This window comes from Pteropus medius, unplaced genomic scaffold (genome assembly GCF_902729225.1).
Source record: "Pteropus medius unplaced genomic scaffold, Ma_sr-lr_union100, whole genome shotgun sequence".
Lineage (NCBI taxonomy): Eukaryota > Metazoa > Chordata > Mammalia > Chiroptera > Pteropodidae > Pteropus > Pteropus medius.
In genome coordinates this window covers 17,303,418-17,326,532 of record NW_024340696.1, presented here as the reverse complement: position 1 = coordinate 17,326,532, position 23,115 = coordinate 17,303,418, and the positions used below count along the sequence as shown (strand labels likewise).

Below are 23,115 nucleotides of genomic sequence, written 5' to 3'. Positions count from 1 at the left end.
TTTATAGGTAGATTTTAAAGTTCTTGGATGTTTAAAATAAAACACAGATGAGTCATTAGTAAGTCTAGACTATATATATATACACACACACACAGAGAGAGAGAGAGAGAGAGAGAGATGTAAATCTAGACTCTCTCTCTATATAAATAAATATATCACATACTATTTTGTGACTCAATGAGAAAGAAAATCTTCAACCCAAGTTTGGGACTTAAAAATCTACCTACCACAAGAGAATGGACGAAGTATCCATTGGTTCGGGATTTCAAGCCCACTGTTTTCATCGCAGACTTCACAAACGTATCTGAAGAGGGTGCTTGCAAAGATGGCTTTCGGATTCTAGTCATATTTGTAGCGACAAAGAATGGCAGGACACTCTGGAAAAGCAACAACCCCCCCACCCCCCAAAATGCCATTGATTAGGAAGGCCACAAACTCAGAATTCACAGTGATGCTTGATTGTTCTGAGTGGCAGAAACATACTGATGAAATATAAAGTTTGTATCTTTAGAGAGAGAAAAAAAGAGAAGCATTACCTAAAGCCAGGCTTGACAGAACATGACAGCATAAAACAAACTGAAATAAATCTCTCAATAAAACAAGGTGAGACTAGAGAAAGTATTAAAAATAAGCAGAAATATACCTTTTTGAACCTTTAGGAAGGCGGCGTTACACAAATCTAGAGAGCAGAGATTCAGAATAGGATACGCTTTCTACTCTGACTAAACTGAACATTTACAGAAGTACCAGGTAGGAGATTTTTGACATCTTCCTAAAGAGATAATACTAATTTTCTGCCTAATTTATCCCTTTTTGTCTTTCGTCTTTGTGGGAGAAACAGTATAACAATATGGAAACAGCTTACGTAACTAAAAGACATTTGACGGAGCTGGTGTGAGATGACAAATCTGAACACTATCTTCTAGAGGAACTTAACTAGCGTTAGGTTCTCTATTGCATATGCTCGAGACGTTCTGGATACACTTCAATACAACACAAGGAAATCCTACTACAATGAGCTCTGAGTCATGATTTAAGAGGTTCCTTCCATAGTATGAAATAACTTGGGTACGGCTGTTCACCAACGATGAGTCTGTTCTGTTTATCACACATGTGTGAAAGGAAAGGGTATCAATTATAATGATATTTCTATTAAAGAAGAGAATCTATTCCAGCACATGGTGGTCAAAACTAAAAACTTCATTACTGAAGGTAGAAATAAAATTGAGATGTGTTCCACACTCTGCATTTTCTTCCTGCTGAGAGCTGGAAGGAGGGTCCCATGTCTCTTTCATTTTTTGTTTCTTTTGTTCTGTGTTTTTCCCACTCCCAAGAATGGGTCAAGGAATATAACACACCCTCCTTAACAGGTGAGCTCAAACTTTGGCCTGCCTGCTAAGAAACAAGAACCCAAGGGCCTAAGTACTGCCACTCGCCATCTCTGTCTCTTAGTCCCTGCAGCCACAAACCCACACTAAATCAACATCCCCAAAGTATCTCTACACCTGGGCCAACTTTGAATAGGTGACTTTCGGTTTTATAGAATTTGTTTACTGCAATTATCACTATACACTTATCCCTCAATGAGCAAAAAAAAATTTATCAAAAAGGTCTTTAATTTTAAAACCATCTTGCCGCAAGGACACAACATGTAAAAGTGCAAACCAAAGAGAGATCTCAGACTAACACACACGAAGTGCAGAGTTCAGTGAGGCTCTCACAATGCACAAGGAAAGTTTGTTCGCAAAGCTGAGGAGCAACAAAGCAAAAGAGTATATGCATGTACTCCGTCTCAAATAATGAAGGGACATAAGCAAACCATGTCATACAATGCTTCAGGTTTCCTGGTTATAAAAAAAGCAAAGATTAAAAACTTCCCATTATAGATCACAAGCCTGATAAGGACACTATAATGTTTTGAGCTGCTTCTTTCAAGATAAAGATGGTCTAATGCCTCTCAATTACATAATTTTATTATAATCCCACCCCCCTCTATATAAATGGCATAAATTGGATTATTTTGATACTGTAGAAGAATTAAGTCGCACTGCTTGGCTGAACCACTTGATGGTGCCACAAGTTTACTCATCATTCAGCTAAACCATCCAGACAATCTAAAGAGTTCTGGCTCTGGAGCTGGACACAAGAGACACATACCCAGGAATTCCAAGTCATGTTTTCCCAACTAAGAAATGCAAATTTTATTCTGGAAAGGGTATTTATTTATTTACACAATGGTTTAAAATCGAGGTGGTTAATGTGTTGTAGAAGACGATGGAAAGGATTTAAGATGAAATAACTTTTGAGCTGAGTCTTAATGAAGTGGAGGGGTTTGCCAGGTCAACAGATAAGGAAAAAACATTTGGGGTACTAGGAACGGCAGGAGGTAAGAAAATGACACGAGAGCGTGGTATTAGGGAACTGTAAGTAATTCAGTATGGTTCAAACATCAAGATATGTGTGAAGCAATGACAGGAGGAAGGCTAAGCAGAAAACTAAATCCAATCACTAGACAGTATTAATTGTTAGAAATGTAAGCTCTGTGAAGATAGAACAGCACCTACTGATGATAGTCATTCTGACCGGTGTGAAGTGATATCTCATTGTGGTTTTAATTTGCATTTCTCTGATGGTTAGTGATTTTGAGCATCTTTTCATATGCCTATGTCCACTTGGAGAAATGTCTAGTCAGGTCCTCTGCCCATTTTTTAATTAGATTGTTTGAATTTTTTTAGTGTTGAGTTGTATAAGTTCTTCATACAAAATAGTCATGGGGATATAAAGTACAGCATAGGGAATATAGTCAATAATACTGTAATAACTAAGGATAGTGACAGGTGAGTACTAGACTGATCAGGGGGATCACTTCGTAAATTATGTAGATGTCTGACCACTGTGCTGTATACCTGAAATAAATGTAAAATAATGTTGGGTATCAAATGTAATTGAGAAAATAATTTAAATGAAAATGAAATAGGAGGGGGAAAAAAAGAACAGTATCTAGCGCTTAGTAGAAGCGTAAAGAAGAGCTATTGAATGAATTAGCAACGGAACACTCTGTTTTGGACAGCACTGAAGAATAGCACTGGGATCCCTTTCCACTGCTAGGGTCCAGACAACTAATTATACCAGGAAGTTGACAATGTAACATAAGAGTTTAAAATAAAATTTTAGGTATTCTGAAGTTTTGTCTATCTAAACAAAGGCAAACTTACAGGTCTAGCTACATGCCCAGAATTTTAAAAGGAGTATTTCAAGCTACGTAAAAGTAAAGAAATACTTTATATGTCAAAATGTCAACTAAGTACATCCTTAAACAGTTAAAAACCCAATAAGCAGTAAGTAATCCATCTTTCCTGCTTACTCAAAGAAACATTACAGGGAACAGGTAAGGAAGATACACATTTTTATAGGAAGTATTTTGGGCAGAACAAATTTTAAAAGTTACTTAAGGCTCAACAATTTGCTATTATAAATATAGCCAGCTTGAAACAACCTGGCCCTTGACAGCTATAGATGTGGGCAAGTGTCCTGGTCTTCAAATTTAGAATCCCAAACTGAAAATAATTAACTAAGCCACAACGCAAAGCTGATGTTTTAGCCTTGCTAAGCCTATTATTTAAAAAAAAAAAAAAAAAAAAAAAATCCCTGGAGACAACTTGGTATCTTTATTCGCCCCCACCGGAATAGCTTGCTTAGGTCTCTGGTCTTCACAAAACAATTCAGAGCCTCTGACTCACAAAAGAAAGGCCACTACAACTCAATGCCATGGAGCAGTGGAAAGACAGATGCCCAGTGTCAGGCGGATACCCACGAAATGAGACACCGAGCCTTGTAACTTCACATGGTAGAGCATCTTTCATGCAGTCACCTGTGTACCAACCATGCCTTCCTAAATTTTAAAGTGACCAAAACGATGCACAATTATGCTTTAGAAAACACTAGGCTCCAGTCTATTTGTACAATATGGAATTCTAGACATTGTGTCTAAATCTGCCTTCGATGAGCATTAAATTCACCAGGGTAGCCTGCATATTCTTTAGGCAGAGGCTGCAGCTTCTATGAGGCATTTGAGGGAACCTTTTCTTCCTTAGATTTTGTATTCATTTTCCATTTCAGGATCTGTTCAATTATAAAAAGTATAAAGAGGAGTACTGTACTCTTCAAAAATAACAATGTCATAAAAAGACAAAGGCCATGGATATATTCCAGATTAAAGATAACCAAAGAGACGGGACAACTATGTAACACCTGGTCCTAGAACGAATTCTCTACTGGAGGATAAAAGAATGCTATAAAGAATATTATGGGGATTATAAATTGGAACACAAATGGAAAACTAAAGTATTGTGTCGATGTTACCTCTAAAGTTGGTACCTGTAGTGTGGTTGTATAAGAGAATCTCCTTATTCTTTGGAAATATATACTAAGGTATTTAGAGGTAGAGAACTATGAGGTAGGCAACTTACTTTCCAATGGTAAAACAGAGTAAAATATTAACGATAAATGATTCTGAGTAAAGGCTATTCGGGTGCTCTGTGTACTATTCTTTTTCTTACAACTTTTCTGTAAATTTGAAATTATTTCCAAATAAAAAGTTTTTAAAAACAGGAAGGCTTATGAAAGCTTTACAGAATCAAAGTTCCAAAAGTATAGTTTAGGATGTCATTTTAGTGTTAGCTATTTCTTACATGCTCGCATTACTGGCTTATCAGCACAGGGCACACAGAAGGAGCCCAGGACTGTGGCCCATCAACTAGCTAGTCAGATTACTTATGATCTTGCCCTTTGAAAGAGTTAAGGATAATTTTGACTGTGCTTTAATTATAGGGATAATGAGAACAGATGGTACTCACTAACAGAGCACACTTTTGATAAGGTTTACGAGCATGTACTTACCCTCCATTCAAAAATCAACAGAGTCCATCAGGCCTAAAATTCGCCTCCAGGGAATTTATATCACTTGTTGTCGCTACTTACTCTTTACTTGCATTTCCAGGAAATGCTCATATAATGGCAAATCTGAATTCATGAAGGAAATTTTAAATGCTCTTACAAAATTATAGGAAAGAATAATTTGAGAGAAAGTTGGAAGAGAAAAGCAAAAGAAAAATACTAATAAGGAATTAAATATAAAAGAACCTACAATTTGAAAAACACACTCTCTTCCTCTCTCAGAAGAGCAACCTGATGTACACTCTACATGGAGGTAGACCTAAAAAGATAGCTTTCCTTCCAAAGATTAGAAGAAACTGAAATTTGACAACATAGTATTAGCCTGGCAGACCTCTAGAGATAGAGGTTGAAAATTCAAGACCATGGGCACATGGGAGCAACAGAAGAAGCTTAAAAGGCCTTCAAAACAGATGTCTGTGTACTGCAGAGCATGGCCAAGCATAATCAGAGTCCTCCGTGATGCCAAGCAAAAGGTAGGTCTCTAGTGTACCCCGAATTAGCAACACAGGGACAAGAAAAAAAGCCCAGTTCTCAAGACTACAATGAAGTAGGGGGAAGTGGGAGGGCCAGAGAATATCAAGCCGGGGTACTTAATAAGAAATTCGAAAGCAGAAGGAAAGGTGAAATAAGGTTTCCCAGGGCCAGGAAGTGTGGCCTGAGCCTGGAAAGATGGAGGCGGGTCACAGGCTCGGATGTGAACGGGTGGAGAGGAGATGTGTAGATTTGGAGAGGAGTTCAGGAAAGGGAGTGCCAACAGAGGGGCCAGCCACTGCCACTGCAGAGGGCAGGGCGTGTAATGGACACCACGACATCCACTCTGGCAGGAACTCGGGGTGGGATGATGGAGTGGCAAGAGAGGCTGGAGTTTAAATTCAATCCTAAACACTGGAAGACTGTGAAGGAAAGCAACATTATCTGACTTGTATTTTAACAAGATCTCCCAGGAGGCAGCATGTGGGATGGAGTAGAAGGGGAAATGGGCCGGCAAAGACACCTAGTCCAAAAAATGTGTAGACATAAAACACCACCAAAGAGAAACCAATCATTTTTAACTCTAGGCGTCACTTAGACCAGATTTTTTTTTGTCCCTCTGGTAAGAACTGACATGAGACTTCAGTATTCTGATGTGTTCACACAGAAATGACAACAGCACTTTCCCTCACCAACATCTGAATTTTTTTTTTTTCACCAAATTCATTCTAAGTTTAAACTCTAAATGGATTCATATGAAGGAAGACAATGATTGATGAAGTTACATAATTCATAATTCATTATTAGGGAATAATGAATTAAATAAAAATAATCCAAGTATAGTATTTTAGGAAATGAATGCTAGTATGTTTTTGTAGTAGCTTCTACTCACACCAGATTAAGAGGCAGCAAATCAAAAGAAAAGATCTTTGGAAGAAACAAGCCACTGGAGTAAGAGAGGAGCCAGTCTTACATATTCACAGAATTTTAGAACTCACTCGTCTGTGCTCACGAAACCTAACACTTCCTTTGGTCATTGCCAACAGTTGCAATTTCTGGTCATTCGGCTAATGAACCTTTAAAATTCCTGCCTAGTCTTGGTAGGTGTTTAAAAGTGATTACATTAATAGCTTGATTACAATAGGTTCAACAGAATGAGAAAATGGCGCATTGTGTGGCATCGAAGTCTTACCGCCCACACAAATGCTTTACTGGTTTCCTTGTTAGCGAAATACAACACATTCTACATAGCAGCTTTGAGCTACTAGCACTAAAATGACTGGTGTCAAGGAAAGGGGAAAAGGGCAGTGTGGTAGTTTAGTATAAAATTCCTGATTCTCAAAATCCCTGTTCTCCCCAATATACCCTCTACTTATGAGAAGCCGCAAGTCAAAATAACACCAAAGGGCTATCACATCTAAGGGTCCCTTGGGCAAGACCACACTCAGGTGGGGAGTCAGAGGAAGCAGGCTCTAAGCTGACCCTGGAAGATGAGGAAAGGCTGCCCCCACTCTTCCTCTAACTGCTGGCCCCTCTCGCTGTGGGTGATTTAGCACCAGTATCTACTCAAGGAATGAAAAGGTTTAGAAGCTACATCTAGATAACACTTAGGCCCCTCTTGGCTAAAGATATAAGGAAGGAAATGGAACTAAGCAGCTGAGCACTTTCTGGTTCTGTAATGGCCTGAGCACAGGTGGAGCCTGGAAGTGCTCACTGCTGTACTAAGGGTTTGGAGCAAGAAGTGCAGTGGTTAAGAACAAAGGCTGTGGTGCCAAAGAGACGTGGACTTGAGTCCTGGTTCAACATGGGCAAGTGGCTTAACCTCTCTAAACCCCAATTGCCATAAATTTGAAGAAGATGGTGATCACACACCATCTTATGAGATCGTTATGAGATGCAATGAAATAAATGGATACATATGAAGTGCTTAGCACTGTGCCTAAAAAGTATCCCCTCAAATATTAGCTATTATTTTGATGACTGATCATTTGGGGGCTTTAGGGTCCAAAAAGCGAAATAGCGAGCCCACAATAATAAAAGCCAGAACGAACACTGGGTCTGTGAAGAGGTGGGGGCAGGTCGTGGGCAGGAGCAGAAAAGGGGTAAGAAATGCAGCTTCTCCCAAGACATTGTTTAAAATGTGGCTAACCATGGAAATACTGTGAGCCATTATTTCTTTGTGTTGAACAAGAGCTGATTTGAGATACCCATAAAAACTCCTACAATTGCTCTTTCTTATATTTTTGTATTGTATTTTCACAGCATTGTATCTGTTAGCTACATAATAAAATCAAAGGTCTCTATAAAAATTAAGTCTAAATGGAACAAAGGCCTAAATGTAAAAGCTAAAACTGTAAAACTCTTGAAAGAAAACATAGGTGTAAAGCTTCATGACACTGGATGAAGCAATATTTCTTGGATATGACTGAAAAGCTAATAAAGAAAAAATAGATAAATTGGACTACATCAAAATTAAAAACTTTTGTACATCAAAAGACACTATCTATAAGTGAAAGGGCGACCCACAGAGTGGGAGAAAATATTTGCAAATCATATTATCTAATAAAAGGTTAGTATCCAGAATATATAAAGAACTCTTATAATTCAACAAGCAAACGACCTAAGTAAAAAATGGAGAAAGGATTTGAAATAGACATTTCGTCTAAGATATACGAATGGCCAATAAGCACTTGAAAAGATTCTCAATATCACTCATCATTAGGAAAATGTAAATCAAAACCACAAGGAGATACCGCTTCAGACTCATTAGGATGGCAATATTTAAAAATAAAAAAATAAGAAAACAGAAAATAATAAGTATCGGTGAGGATGTGGAGCAACTGGAACCCTTGTGCATTGCCAGTGGGAACATAAAATTGGATGCTACTATGGAAAACAGTCAGCCTATCCACTCCACGCTCAAAAAACGAATTACCATCTGATCCAGCAATTCCAATTCTGGGTACATACACAAAAGAATTGAAAGCAGGGTCTCAAAAAGATAAGTGTACACCCATGTTCACACAGCATTATTTACAGCAGCCGAGAGGCAGAAGCAACCCAAAACAGGTGAATGGAGAAACGCTAAGTGATGTATGTTCACACGATGGAATATTATTCAGCCTTAAAAAGGAAGGAAATTCTGACCCGTGCTACAAGCTGGATGAATCTTGAAATCATTATGCTAAGTGAAAAAAGCCAAACACAAAAGGACAAATACTGTATGATTCCATTCATATGAAGTACCTAGCATAGTCAAATTCAGACACAGAAAGTTGTCAGGGGCTGGGGGAGGGGACATGGGAAGTTACTATTTAATGGATAGAGTTTCAGTTTTGGAAGATGAAAACAATTCCAGAGATGGATAGTGGTGGTGGTTGCACAACAATGTGAATGTATTTAAATGGTGTTTTCTGTTATGTATGTTTTACCACAATTTTTCTGTTATGTATGTTTTACCACAATTTTCAAAAAATTAAAAATCACTACCTTATTTTTATCATCCTGGTGTTATGTCACCATCCTTGCTCTCATAAAAGTCAGTTCTTCTGTTCCGCTCTCTGCCCTATCTGTAGTTGGCACACAGTGGCTTTGGAACAGCCATGGCACATCTTACATACCTATCAGCTAAGAGATATTGATAGTCTAATTCTCTCAAAATAAAACCATAAGAGCTTATAATAATTATGCTTCAACTGTTTACACTACATTCACTTCTACTCTAGGTATCCCTACTTTAAAACTCTAGGGAATAGTTTTTTAAAATCTAAAGTGCATTAAAAAACAATCATGTCTTTAAAAGTACGCTAACATCACGCTCACTTACTTGAGAACGTGATTTTTTTTTTGTTGCCAAAATGGCAACAGTTGCTGGGGAAACCACAAAACAACAGGGATATTTAACTGAAACAAACTCTACTCACCTGCACAAAGATGCCCTTGCTCTTGTATTCCTCATGGAGGCACTGAGAGAAGAAATCTACAAAAGCCTGCGAGGGGGTGGGAATGAGGAGAAAACACGCACGATTTACATCAATCTGCTTGATTTGTAGCCATGGAAACAAAAATAATAAACTAACCATTTAACACTATAGTTTCTAATCATTCTTTTTACAACAAATGCAGAAGAGACCTTTAAAAAACATGCTTCGAAACCTCCAGTCATTTTTAATCTGCCATTAAATTAAGTATTCTCTTACCAAATAAAATACCCAGGTCAAATTTTGATTTAACTGGAAAAGGTTCTTCTTTTCTTTTTTCAGAAAATTACTCCCCAAGAAATGTTTTATTAAACGATGCATTCCTCCTCCCCATGTGCCATTCGAACAGGAACACAATATAAATTCCATTCAACTCTGTTCTATGGGGATTTCGTTGTCAATAAAGAGAAGGAAAGAGCGAGCATCCTCTTGGTGCTCTGGGATTCAAGAAATGTAGAGATGGACCTGACAGCCCATCTTCCGATAGCACGACTTTAAATCTATTTGTAAAATATAATGTACCACACTCTGCAAATGTGAAATGCAAAGTATCAGTAATGACTCTACGAGGGTCCCAATAATTAGTCTCATGTCCATGGAGCAGAACGGGTAAGCAGTTGGAGTTCACCGGTCACTCCAAGAAACATGGTGTTCATTTTAAACATGCCCACTGTTACGTTTCAGAGATACAGAAAGCAAGTGGGTTGCAGGGGTTGGGGGTGGTACCAAGCTTTTTCAAAAGATGGTAGTCACAGTTTATATTTTTCCAGTGGAAAAAAAGCCAAATGAAAAAAAAAGGCAGGAATTTTGCTCTTTTCCGTCCCTGACATATTGTACATTCTTATCATGTATTATATTTTGCTCCTTTTCCCCTAAAAGCTTATTGAATTTCAGCATCTCAGTGGTCATTTTCATTTCATAGATGTCTCCCATGCTTCAACGATGTATATGAAGATGATGCTATTTCCTGCAGGCGGTAAGAAATATATTCTAAATTATTTTCCTAGTAGTAATGTGAAGAGGTGAACGATGATGTTGTATAAAATTATGACATCTTACAGAGGTCTGGAAAATTCTTGTCTTACTCCAGAAGTAACAATAAATATCTGTGAATTCTGAATAATGTGGCAAAATACTCACAGTCTCACGCAGTCTATCTTGCATCTACTATGTGTACTTATGTGCTGTCTGCAATCCTACTCAGCTCTGCAGACTTGGAACTGATGCTGTATGCAGGTGACTTACTTACAAACCAAATCTCCCATCTCAGAATCATTAACATCATGTTCTGATCAACCGAGCTAACTGACCTAGGCCGGCTCTCTCTGGAAAGTACAAATATCAATTTTAACACCATAAACTACTGGGAGAAAAAAAAAAAAAAATCTGTGGATCTTTGATCTTGGTGTCACATTTGTAAAGTTTACATCAATCGTTCTAATAGGCTCTGGTTGCCCTAAAACTAGGGTTGGGTATTTTCCTTCTCATTCCATTTGAAAACTGCCAAGAATAAAACTTTGAGAAAGTTCTATGTTCATTTCTGAGATTGAAAATTATTCCTCGCTCTCATTTTGACATTATTTACTAAAGGACTATGCACCTTGGATGCGGAGTAGATGGTCAACAGTGGAACTGGGGCCATGCCAGTGGCAGAGGACATGTTCAGAATTACCCCTTTAGACCTAAAAAAGAAAATATACCAAGTAAACAGAATGAAATCAGATACACAATTGCTTGTGAATTACAGATGGAGCTGTAGACTTGAAACAGAATGACCCAGCTGTTTCTCTAACACATCTCTCTCCTTGCCTTTCATCAGCCTGTGACGCGTCTGGTCAGTGAATAAGGCATAACTCAATCAACTAAAAATAGCTCTGGTGTGCAATTAGCTCATTTCTTGGTTTTAGTAATCTGGGGCACGATGGGATCAAATCTGTAGGTTCCTGGAGTTGATGTCTACCCTCTGCGGTCTTCTCTGGCCACGGCACCAAGAATTCTCAGCCTTAGTAACACACTCTTTTAACTCTCACACTCCTTGCATGCTTTTATTTTGGCATATCATCACATACGACCTTGCTGTATTTAATCATTCTATATATATTTAATCATTCTATATATTTTTTTTCCTTCCTCAACATAAGCTTCTGGACAGCGTCTGTCCTCACTTTTCCTCAAAACACGCAGCACAGTCCTGAGCATGTAACTGGTGCTTAATAAAACCTTCCGGCAATGAATGAAGATTATGTCCTGCCCTCCTACTTTCCCTGGGTTGTAGATATTCAGGTGCTAAATGAAGAGCTGACTTTAACATTATGCAACTCTACAGTGCATCAAACCATACTCTTTTGCCAAAAGACAAAGCTCAATCTCTACTGTAACTTTTAGAGACTACTGAAAGTCAAAAGTCAGAAAGTTACCCTGAATTACTAATTCTACAAATAAATGAAAATTAGTTTGAGGAAAGCAATGCTGTGAATATACTAGTAGGTAGCAAGCATATGTGGGTTTGGTGGAGTGTGAAATTAGAGTTTTAGGAATTTTAAACAGAATTAAAAATCAGCTCTTCCACCTCAATCCATTCTTCTCATGGGGCTTGGTCCACTTCTTCGACTACTGCGACCTGACCCATCCACCTCTTAGTGGATTTCACAGATCAGATTCCTTGCTTCAACCTAGTTTCTCATTATTTTTCATCTAAATTTACTTCCCTCAAGGCCTATTTTTTTTTCAATATTAAAAAAAAGGACTATATAGGCCCTTTTTGTGCAAAATAATAAGGGAAACATGATTAAACGGTATCTAAGTTATTTTAGACATAAACCTGAAAAGAAATAATCCCCAAAGGTCACCCAGTCCATCTGCCAGCCTCTAGGCGAGATGCCACTTCAACCGTCAAACAGAAGTCTGGATCCTCAGCTTAGTGTGTCACCGGAAACAAGTTGTTATTTTTTGTTTTCATTTTTTAATTTAAGTCATTATTAGTAACACATACTTTCCTAATCAGTAAAATCCATTAACATTTTGGTCACGGAAATCAAATCTCAAATTTAAAAAGGTTAAATTAACGTTTTGAAGAAAGTTGGAATTTAGTCAATGTATCATTCTTGTGTTTTTTGCTTGTGTCTCTCACAAAGACAGAAAAACCTTTTCTTTTTAAATGTTAAGGTAAGAAAGGAAGAGTGTCTATCAGGAGTTAGAAGCCAATCACTCTAAGATAAAAACTAGTGAATGAGCAATAAATATCTAGTAATTTCACTTTATCTATAGTTGTGAGAAATTCCTTTGATCAAAATGGACTAGTTCCAGTTTTGTTACTGGAGACTTTTCATATAGTATTAATGTACGAATTTAAAATATTTATCTTTTTTGGGTGTTGAAAATGCTCTAAAATTAGATTGTGGTGATGGCCGCACAGCTTCGTGAATACACTAGAAACCACCAAATTGTACACTTTACAAACAGGTGGATTTTATGGTATGTGAAATGTATCTCGACAAATCTATATAAAAAAAAGAGAGAAAGGGAAATATATTTATGACATATTGGAATGGGTGACCTTCACTGAGCTCAGTGCAGACCCAATCCAGTGGAAACTAAGAGAGCTACAGGATTTTATATAACACCATAAGCTTTCTGAGAAGTAACCCAAAATCCTGACAAGTTGTACCCCTCACAACTTTCCTGAGCCCCAAGCATCCTTGTAGGTTTAGGTAGTGGTTTATTTTCACCTGTTTGCATATAACCAGGAATCGCTAGGTCCCCACTTATTCAGACAAGTGCAGAAGCCAGTCTGAAGCAGTCACGGGCGTGATGTGTTTACTGAGGGCTACCCCTGCTGTTTCTGTCAGCTGGATTATGTGCTCCACTCATTACCCTCAAACTGGCCAGGGTGGTTATGTGTGCCCTTCGACACGAATCTTACCTTTTATTAATTTCATTCCTCACAAATGAATTACAATTTTACAGTCTTCCAAAATTTAAGTTTAACATTATCAAATACATTTTAAAATTTAGAACTTGACCTTCACCAAAACAGACTCTTAAAACTTCACTCACCAAAGCAATGATTTCGATACAGGAAAATTCATTTAAAGATAACAAAAACTTCTTTCCCATTTTTAAAAACAACAGACCAATAATCAAATATGTCACAATTATTCAGATATGCTCCTTTAATTATTTACTCGTTGAGCCATCTGATATTTTTGTGTCTCAAATATTCTACCCTGAAGGTAGAGTTAGTTTGAATTAGCAAAGTCAGAATTTGAGGGCGCTTTATTCAAAACATAATATTTGCATTCTAAAATACATTAAAACAAACATAAGACCAACAAAGTATAAATCAAGAATGCACCAGACGTTAAGTAAATAAAAGGAAAGCATTTATAACTGTACTAAAATGACAGTAAACACCCCTTCTACAAAACTCTGTGCTACCAAACACACGTATTTGTCTGACAAAAGCCTTCTTCCCATACCCACGCACAAGAGCAGCACAATTCTCTCTCCCTTTCTCGCCAAGGATAATAATATTCAACTTAGTTTTGTCTGAATCATAAATAACACACTGGTATAGCTGCCTTAATCCTTGTACTGTATACAGGACCTATTCTTTAGGCAGAGATGGGGATGAACATTTGGGAATGCAGGGTACAAAGGACTCGTCTTTAGAATTGACTACTTTGTCTGGCTTTAATCCTCATCTAAGCAGAATCAGTGACGTCAAACCAGTTTCCATGGCACAGCCAGACTCATGACAACTCTGTTATACCAAGCAGAAAGACAAAATGGGCTGCACTTAATTACACACAGAAACAAACACTAAACCAAACTCTGGTAATCTCTCATTTTCCAAGGACCTGGGGAACAATTCTAAGATTGGAAGGTACATTAAGAAGCATCATTGCTCACACTTCACATTTCCAGTATGTTATGACAAATAATCCAAATAAACAAGTCAAGTAATATTTTCTGCGATACAACATTCTTAATTCATCACATTGCTTACTTGCTAACAGCCACACGATGGAGTCTCAGTGGCACAAATTATTGAGGATCTACTAGAACTAAAATGCTGCAAAAACAGAGCAGAAAACACCACTGCTGATAAGGAAGCGCCTTTTCATATAAACATATTCTCTCCAACTCGTAGCCCTCTCACAAGCCAAACGTTAAACTCACCCAACCCTATAAAACTCAGCATCTTGCATTTATAGCTTCCTATAGCTCTGCTCTCCAGAATTCCCTCAGACCTGTGAAACTCCCCATCATAACGCTCTCCTTCATTGTCACCTGGAGTTAAAAAAAAGTCTCACTATTCCAATAGACTATTATAGTACCGCTGTCCACAGCTCTAGAAAAATCCTATTTTCTTAGAGGAAGTGATAGGTCCCTTTGAGATAAGTCCCTGATTTTTGCCTTCCTCAGGAACCTCGTCACTGCCCCACACTGCAGGTGGGGAGAGGTGGAGAGGTGTAAACGCTGCTACGAAGAACTGAAACGCAGGGTCAATCCTGATGTGGACAGCTAACCGCACGTAGAGTTTGATGGCTGGCAAGGGAGATTGTGCGAGAAAGACTATCACAATTCTTCATATTTCTATTTCTTACCAGGGAGTGCATAAGTGAGCTATTGAAGGGTCATTACTTTTTTTTTTAAGCTTAAATATAATACTGAAATTGGAACAGACAGTTCCTAACAGACTCTCAAGTAGACTAAGAAACATATTGAAACAAGGGTTCTGTCAGCAAAGAATTCTGGAACACAGGGGTCAGGTATATAATTAGAACTAGCAATCCAAGTACATTATAAAAACATTGCTTTGTTGAAGAAAGTTTGCAAACATATACCACATGAAAGAAAATTGCCTGCTCTAAAACACCATAACATGTCATAATTCCACCTTAAGCAATACAGTATGAAAGAAGCTATTTTTAGCTTTTCCATGGTTGTTATGGCAACCACCTCCTGGCTCCAGCTGTACACAATGTTTATAATTCCAGGGAAGTAGAAAGAGCAAGTTTCCTCTATAATGTAATTGTGCACTTTCTACTTCTATAGTAACGATACCTCAGTTTGATTACGATACTTGTTTAGCAATAGCCAGTGGCCCTTGGCCATAGTCCTAGAAGGTTTGGAACATCAGAAGCAGAATCAGTGAAAGAGGAAAACAGCAACAACAAAAGATCTCTGTAAAGGACTCTGCTGTGACTCATTGGAGATGTGAATCCTACGAAACCAACCACAAGAAATACGACATTGTAAAGGGACAGTGTAAAGGGCAGGCTACGATAAAATCGCTTCTAATGTGTAAGGCCTTGCAAATGATCTGTTAACCTGGAGTTTTCCTTTCCTCTTGGGCACCCAATTGACAACATTTCTGGCCTCCCATGCAGCTAGTTGTAGCTTCTAAGTTCTGGACAATGGAATGTGGGCAGAAGTGATGTACACCACTTCCAGGCCTCGCACATGCAACCTCCCCTAAAGTCATCCCATTTTCTCTTATCTCATCGCTAGCTGGATCCAGAGGACTCAGTGGAGAACTACAAGGTCCAAGGGGCTAAGAATTGGCGCCCCAGATAGAAGGAACCTGGGACCCTGAATGACTGGGTAGAGCAGAGCCCCGACCACTGATCCATGTTGGCTGTGATGTGAAGGAAAAATCAACCTTTATAGAATGAAGCCACTGAGATTTGGGAGTGGTCTGTTACTGCAGTTAGCCTAGTTCAACTGATACAATTAGTAACTTTAATTCAAGCGAACACAGCTGTTTCTTCTCCTAACCAAAAGTATTGATTCATACATTTCTTATTAGTTCTTCACAGTGCCACCATCACCCCCACGATGTCAGTTTCAATGCAGCCTATGACAGCTTTCCACCAGATCATTTCTCAACCTCAGTTTAAAATCAACTTGATTTCTTAAAGGCAAGAATCCAATGCATCTTCTGTATACACCATGAAAAACTTTATTCAATGAATGCCTGTTGAATGGATGCATCCTTTTCTTTGCATTCTTTGTTTTTATCTCATGCTCCAGCTATAATTGTGATCATGACTGCCAGGTCCACAGATAGAGTAGTGAAGTTCCTGTTCCTTTTGTTTGTGCATTTACTAACTGGTTACGTAGCTTCGTGGCACCAAATTTCTTTGACTCTCACTTTTTATGTCAAGCGGGGGACGGTGGGGGGGAGGTGCCGGGGGGGGGTGCGGTTTACAGTTAAAGTACTTAAAGACTGTGACTCTTTGAATCCTGTAGTTTATGATCTGCAAATGGTTTCACAACCATTACCTCTTTTGATTTGGTTTTTACCAACACACTTAAAAATTCCTTTTATAATACCTCTGTGGTTTAAAGTATTTATTTAAAGGATGGACTTACTATCCTGAATTAATATAGTGTCACTTGCAGATGTCAAAACTAGGATTAAGATGATAGCTCAAATTTCATCCCTCCTGGGTTCTATTCTGTCTGCCCTAATTCTCTGCAGTTTTCTGGGTTCTGGTCTGGTTTGATCACTGTCCCTTTCATATCTAGCCATGAAGGCACCCTCCCTGAAAACCAACACAAGCAGTTTGAAGGTTTTAAAGGGAAATTTTACTCAAATAAAGCAATTAAAATATACAAAATTACATATAAAAGGGAATTACAAACAAAAGCCTTGCTAAGAAGTAGTTTCTCAGCTGGTCTCTGTAGATGCCAAAAGAAAATAGATTTCTAACCTCAGTAACCTCCTCTGTATCAGGCTGGGAGACTACCTAAGTTAAATGAGTTAACGTGTATCAAGTTCTTGCACACTTGGTACATAATACGTACTCAATAAACCTTAGGGGGAACCCCTGCCTGAGGCTTGTCACAGATGTTTCTTCACAGAAGTAGGGTCCTTGGATTTTCCCTTTTCAAAGCTGTGATTCCTGTGGATGTCTTCTAAACTCAAAGCTATTTGGCAGAAGAGGATGACAGTGGAGACCTAAATTTAGCAAATGATCATCAAGCTAGCTCAAGATGCGAGCCTAGCCTTTTTTAAAACAGGTTTTCTTTGAAGGCCTAGCCATCACTTGGGCTTTTCCAAGGGAGGAACGGAGCTTAATTACAATTTTACACTTTCTGCTATTTCAAATGTAAGAACTCAACAACACATTACTCAATTAAAATGAAGACAACCAGTGTGATTCAGTGGAATCCAATTTAAAATGGAACAATGAGGCTAGTGGACATAGCCTTTTCCTCCAAGAGTGGGTTTAACATTTTATAATCACTTTAAATGAGCCCCAATGGCTCATTCATCATTGCTCCCAGTTAAGAATGGAAAAACCAGAGGATGGGGGTCTTGCTTCATGAAAACTCCATTGATTTTGGCTCTGAGAGCATACAGCTTTAAGAAGGTATTCCCGGGAATATCCCACGAACTCTATCCACCCCCTCAGAATACCAGGCAATTGAGTTAGTGATGGTGACTCAGGCAGACTTTTTATCCCGATCTAAAGGAACCACCACAACCCTAGAGAGGGAAATAAAAAGGGAATCAAGTGGAAAAAGCCTCCACAACCAGATGACTCACGCACCACCGTGTGACTCACCCAGCACATTACTCTGTCCCTAAGACATGGAGGATAGGTTCATTAGTCACTTCGGTGAATTTTTCAAAGAAAGGATTCTCCCTATAAATAATCATGAGCTCTAGTCTCTAGTGTTTGTGTGTGAGCTCATGACTCACCTTTCTACCATGCCAGGCAGCACCAACTGTGTCATCTGCAAAAGAGAAAAACAAAACATTCGTGATGGTTGAGGATGCAAGAGATAAAGAGTGAAGAGAACCCACCCACACAAACAAGAGAGGAATCACAAAACCACTTACCACCTCCATAGACAGCAGTTCATTTTATAGTCTATATAATTTGGCGATGCCAAGAAAAGGAGCCAAATGAAATTATTCAAGATAATGTTGGGAATACTTTTAGTGAACTTGGCTAAAATTAGTCTTGCCTGGCAATGTAATACTGACACAAAGATCTTCAAATAATTAAGGATGTAGGTTGAAATCTACGTCTCCCAAAATACATTCTCAGAAAAGGACATAGGTTATCACAACAAATATCCTGCCTACCAAGATTACTTTAGCTTTCTAATCTCAAGAGCTCTAATGATCTTTTCCTATCAAAAAAGCCTTTAGAAGAATACCATAAAGTGACATGTTGCAAATATTAAGCATTACCTTCACATTCATTTTTCTTGTTGCTCTAGCTAGTTGTAAGTAAAACTCTAAATCCTTAAAGAAAGTTGACGTTATCTGTGATCTCAAGCAACCAATAATGAAAAAAAGACACTTGCATTTTTAAAGGACTTCATAATTGTTGGCTAAACACACATAAGATGATAAGAGACACTACTTCTAAATTCTATTTTAAGATATTATTGACTAAGAAAAGTAAAGGTATCCATTGGCTTAGTCAAGGCCACATTATAAAGTATTGAGATTAAAACATGAGTTCTTGACTCCTAGATATCATCAATTCTCTAAGAAATAAATGCTGTTTTGTCACAGAAAAGTTTGCACGCATGCAAAGCATAGGAATTTTTAACTTTCTATCTTGAATAATAAATGCTAGGTCTAAATTAGAATAGCATTCTGATAAGAAGATATTTTTTTCTGAGAAATACCCCCTAGAGCTGTGTTTTACTGATGTGTTTGTATTGAGGTAACATTAATTAATAACAGATTAGTTTTAAGTATACAACATTACAATTTGATTTCTGTATACACTATAGTGTTCTCACCATCAAAAGTCTGGTTTCTATTAGGCACCATATATTTAACCTTTTTTATCCATTTCACCCTTCCCCCATCTGGTAACCACCAATCTTTTGTCTGTATTTATGAGTTTGTTTTTGTTTTGTTTGTTCATTTCTTTCCTTTTTGTTTTATATTCCACATGTAGGTGAAAGCATATGATTTTTGTCCTTTTCCATCTGACTTATTTCACTTAGCATAATATCCTCAAGAGCCAACCATGTTGTTGCAAATGGCAATAATTTATCTTTAAGAATGGCTATTATCAAAAATACAAGAAATAACAAGAGTTGGAGAGGATGTGGAGAAAAGGGAACCCTCGTACACTGTTGGTGGGATTATAAATTGGTACAGCCACTATGGGAAACAGAACTATACCAAGAATTCTACCAAGCAAGTCCTCTTCTAGGTATTTACCCAAAGAATATGAAAACATTAATTCAAAAGGATATATGTACCCCTATGTTCACTGCAGTATTATTTATAATAGCCAAGATACAGAAACAACCTAAGTGTCCATCAATAAATGAATGGATAAAGAAGATGTGGTGTATACATAAATACACACACACACACACACACACACACACACACACACACAATGGAATACAACTCAGCTAGAAACATTTTAAATAAAGAAAATGCATCCAGACTTTACCCAGATAAAGTACTGAGAACCCAGATATCAACCTTGAAGCTGTTGCATATACTTTTCCAGTAAAAACACAAATTCCAACTGACACCACATCATAAAAGATAGACTGACACACTGCCAACTTTGAAACAGACAAAGAAGTCTCTTCAAAGCCTAGGGGAATCATTTCAACACAAGTACTTGGCCAAATCTTCTGGCCCACATGAAAAAGAAGAGATCATAAGAAAGAATTTGGTCTAGGGCATTCTGTGTCTCCCTCTTTCTAACATGTAAGGCTACGCTATTCATATTAAACTCATCTTCATAGACTCATGGGGCAGGGACTGCCAACTGGCTTCCAATGTTCATTCTTTCCATACTACGTAACAACTGAATTTTCAGCTGGATATATATATGGCCTCTTTCCCACCCTCATTGCCTGCCATAAAAACTATATTTTCTACTTTCTCTCTTAGAGCACGTAGCCATATGACTGTGTTCTACCTAATAATATGTGAACACAAGTAATACGTGTAATTTCTTGGTCATGCCTGTAGAGGAGGAAAAAAAATGCGAGTCCTTCTCTTTACTTATTCTTCCTCTTCATGGCTAAATGTAGATGTGATGGAAGGAGCTAAAACAGCCGAGAAGAAAGCCACATGCTAACAGTAGCAGAGTGATGAGATATAAAGAGGCAGTATGCTTACTGATTGTGAAGCTACTATGCCAAACTTCTGACTACCTGCCCAGCTCTTTATCTGAGAAACGAATTTCTATTTTAAGCCATTAGGAGATCTCTGTCACAGCAGCCAGATCAATATTCTTTCCAACTGATATAACTGACCACTTGCACTGCTAACGACCAACCCAATGTTAATATTTTAAGATTTAAAAAATAAACGATCCCCCAAAGCAAACTCAGTCAGAAATGATACTGACGGTCCGAATGGCCTCAATATTTTGTCATTTTTAAAATATGATCCTGTTTCTTCTCTTTCCTAGGTCTGCTTGAGCCAATTCAGAATGTGCTCACTGGGCCTCAAACTAAACTACATGGAACCAAGTTGAAGAAAAAGCTGATTTCAGAGCTTATCCTTTCAACACGGTCACCCCTTTTCCTCTCAGATTAAATACTCACTCTTCAAATTTGCTAACACGTTTCCTAAGGTTTGTCTTTTATAGGAGCATAAGCATTGCTCAATATATTACGATTGAATGTTTAAGACAAGTGTGGTATGTAGTCAGGCCACAGGTTTGATCGTAGGCCTTCCGCTTCCTAGCGGTGTGATTCGAGTTAGTTCCTGATCCTTCCTGGCAGTGTCCTCATGTATTAAATGAAGACGGTATCTATAGGTTATCATATTCTGAGGCTCAAATAGGGTAATGTATAATATAATGGACCTAGCATAGAGCATGGCAAGAGTTTGTCTCTGAGAGGAAATTTATGCCCCTTATGAGAAGTAGGCACTATTATTTTAGAACGTGGCACCACTAAGTATCTAGGACTCCTCCAAACATGCCGAGCCCTAGAGTTTGGAGTCGAAACAATGGCACAGTTTCAGGTCATCCACTTCAACCCCTCTCACAGAAGTTTCTGGACAATTCCGTCAATATTTAAAAATAACTTAATTGGGATCTTCTTAGGGTAGCAGAACTGTTCTAACATTGGATTGTGGTGATGATTGCACAATTCTGGAAATTTACCAAAAACCATTCAATCGTACACCTAAGATGGATGAATTTTATGATACATAAATTATTCGTCAACAAAACTGTTTTTGCAAAAAAATTTAATAATCATATGGGTAAGAATCAAAGAACTGGAACCACAAAATACATCCGATGTTACTTTATCACACACAGGAGATAAAAGAGCTCTCAAAATGCTCTATGCACTTCAACTCATGGCCTAGAGTGACATGAAGTAACAAAGGGGCATTCTTCTGTTTATTTGAGGCCATGTCATGTACTCGAACCCAGGCTTGGTGATGAGATTTCACTATCTATCAGAAAGACCTTTATATAAATGAATCATTCCATGACAATGCTATGAGTGGTACAACTGAGGTCAGGACTGAGGGCACCAGTGCTTAAAAGAAGTTATGTCTCTCCAGACAGGCGGAGCTTCATGGATTACGCTTAAAAGAATAAACAGGAGTTCACTAGACAGAAAAAAAAATTCTAATCGAAGGAATAGGATGCAAAAATGCAAACAGCTACCAAAAACTACAATGTATGCCAAAGAACTGATTCATTTAAAAAATTTTTTTGTTGAATGAAGTATAAAAAGTAAACGTATGTTCATCCTGTAATATACGTTTTGTAATCTGCAAATCATACCACATCGTGGACATCTTCCCATGCTAGTACAGATATACATCAGGCATATTAACACTTGTGGTGTATTTTATTGTGAGGATAGATTATATATGCATTCTTAGCAATATCTAAAAACATTTTTTATTTAACACATTTTATCAGGGGACCATAATGCTGGGCTATTATAAAGAGGTCCCTAAGCATTTCATGAAGAGAAGCTATTACTCGGTTCCCGAAAGTTCTGAGATCACCAGATATAGAATGAAGAAAAAGAAGACTGATAATAAAAATGTCCTCACCTAGGGGTAGGGGTGTGTGTTTGGGTGTGCACGCCTACACACGCGCCCATGTGCATTTGTGATAAGGAAATGAGACTTGTTAACTGCAGAACAGCTAAGTGGAGTTCCTGGGAGCGGCCACTAACTATTTAGCTCTCCTACAAGGGAGAGAAGAGACAGGCAATCAACTTGGAGAACTACCAGGAAAGTCTACAAGATCTGCTGTTGGATTCCTTATTCTGACCAGGGATCTCAGTATCATATGAATATTTAATAAGCGGTTGTGCAGAGTTTAAAAGTTCAATTCAGATTTTTCCCCAAGACATGAATTTATACATTTAAACACAGCCCAATAAGAAATATTGCTTTACAAATAAACAAACAAAACAGAAGCAGACTCATAGACACAGAGAACAAACTGATGGTTGCCAGATGGGAAGGGGGTTGCGGGGCTGAGTGAAAAAGGTGAAGGGATTAAGAAGTACAAATTGGTAGTTACAAAACAGTCAAGGAGATGTAAAGTACAGCATAGGAAATATAGTCAATAATACTGTAATAACTATGGTGCAAGGTGGGTACTAGACTTTAAGGGGGGAATCACTCCACATAAATTATGTACCACTATGCTGTATACCTGAAACTAATATAAAATCATATTGAACGTCAACAGGAAGGACGGAAGGAAGG

At 38.0% G+C, this 23,115-nt stretch overlaps 1 protein-coding gene and 1 long non-coding RNA gene across 2 annotated transcripts in view; one reads left to right on the top strand and one right to left on the bottom strand.

The window, feature by feature from the left end:
* Positions 1 to 23,115, bottom strand: part of HSD17B12 (hydroxysteroid 17-beta dehydrogenase 12) — a 131,139-nt gene that overhangs the window by 1,546 nt on the left and 106,478 nt on the right. Inside the window, exons 7-10 of the mRNA XM_039867380.1 lie at positions 18,124 to 18,158; positions 11,008 to 11,089; positions 9,351 to 9,416; positions 228 to 377 (exon numbers count right to left, since the gene is read on the bottom strand). Coding sequence (XP_039723314.1) covers positions 228 to 377; positions 9,351 to 9,416; positions 11,008 to 11,089; positions 18,124 to 18,158 — 333 coding nt within the window. The remainder of the gene's footprint in view (positions 1 to 227; positions 378 to 9,350; positions 9,417 to 11,007; positions 11,090 to 18,123; positions 18,159 to 23,115) is intronic.
* LOC120606297 (uncharacterized) overlaps positions 1 to 23,115 on the top strand; it is a 35,390-nt gene that overhangs the window by 9,072 nt on the left and 3,203 nt on the right. The window contains exon 2 of the long non-coding RNA XR_005653862.1: positions 20,834 to 20,998. This is a non-coding gene — a long non-coding RNA (uncharacterized LOC120606297). The remainder of the gene's footprint in view (positions 1 to 20,833; positions 20,999 to 23,115) is intronic.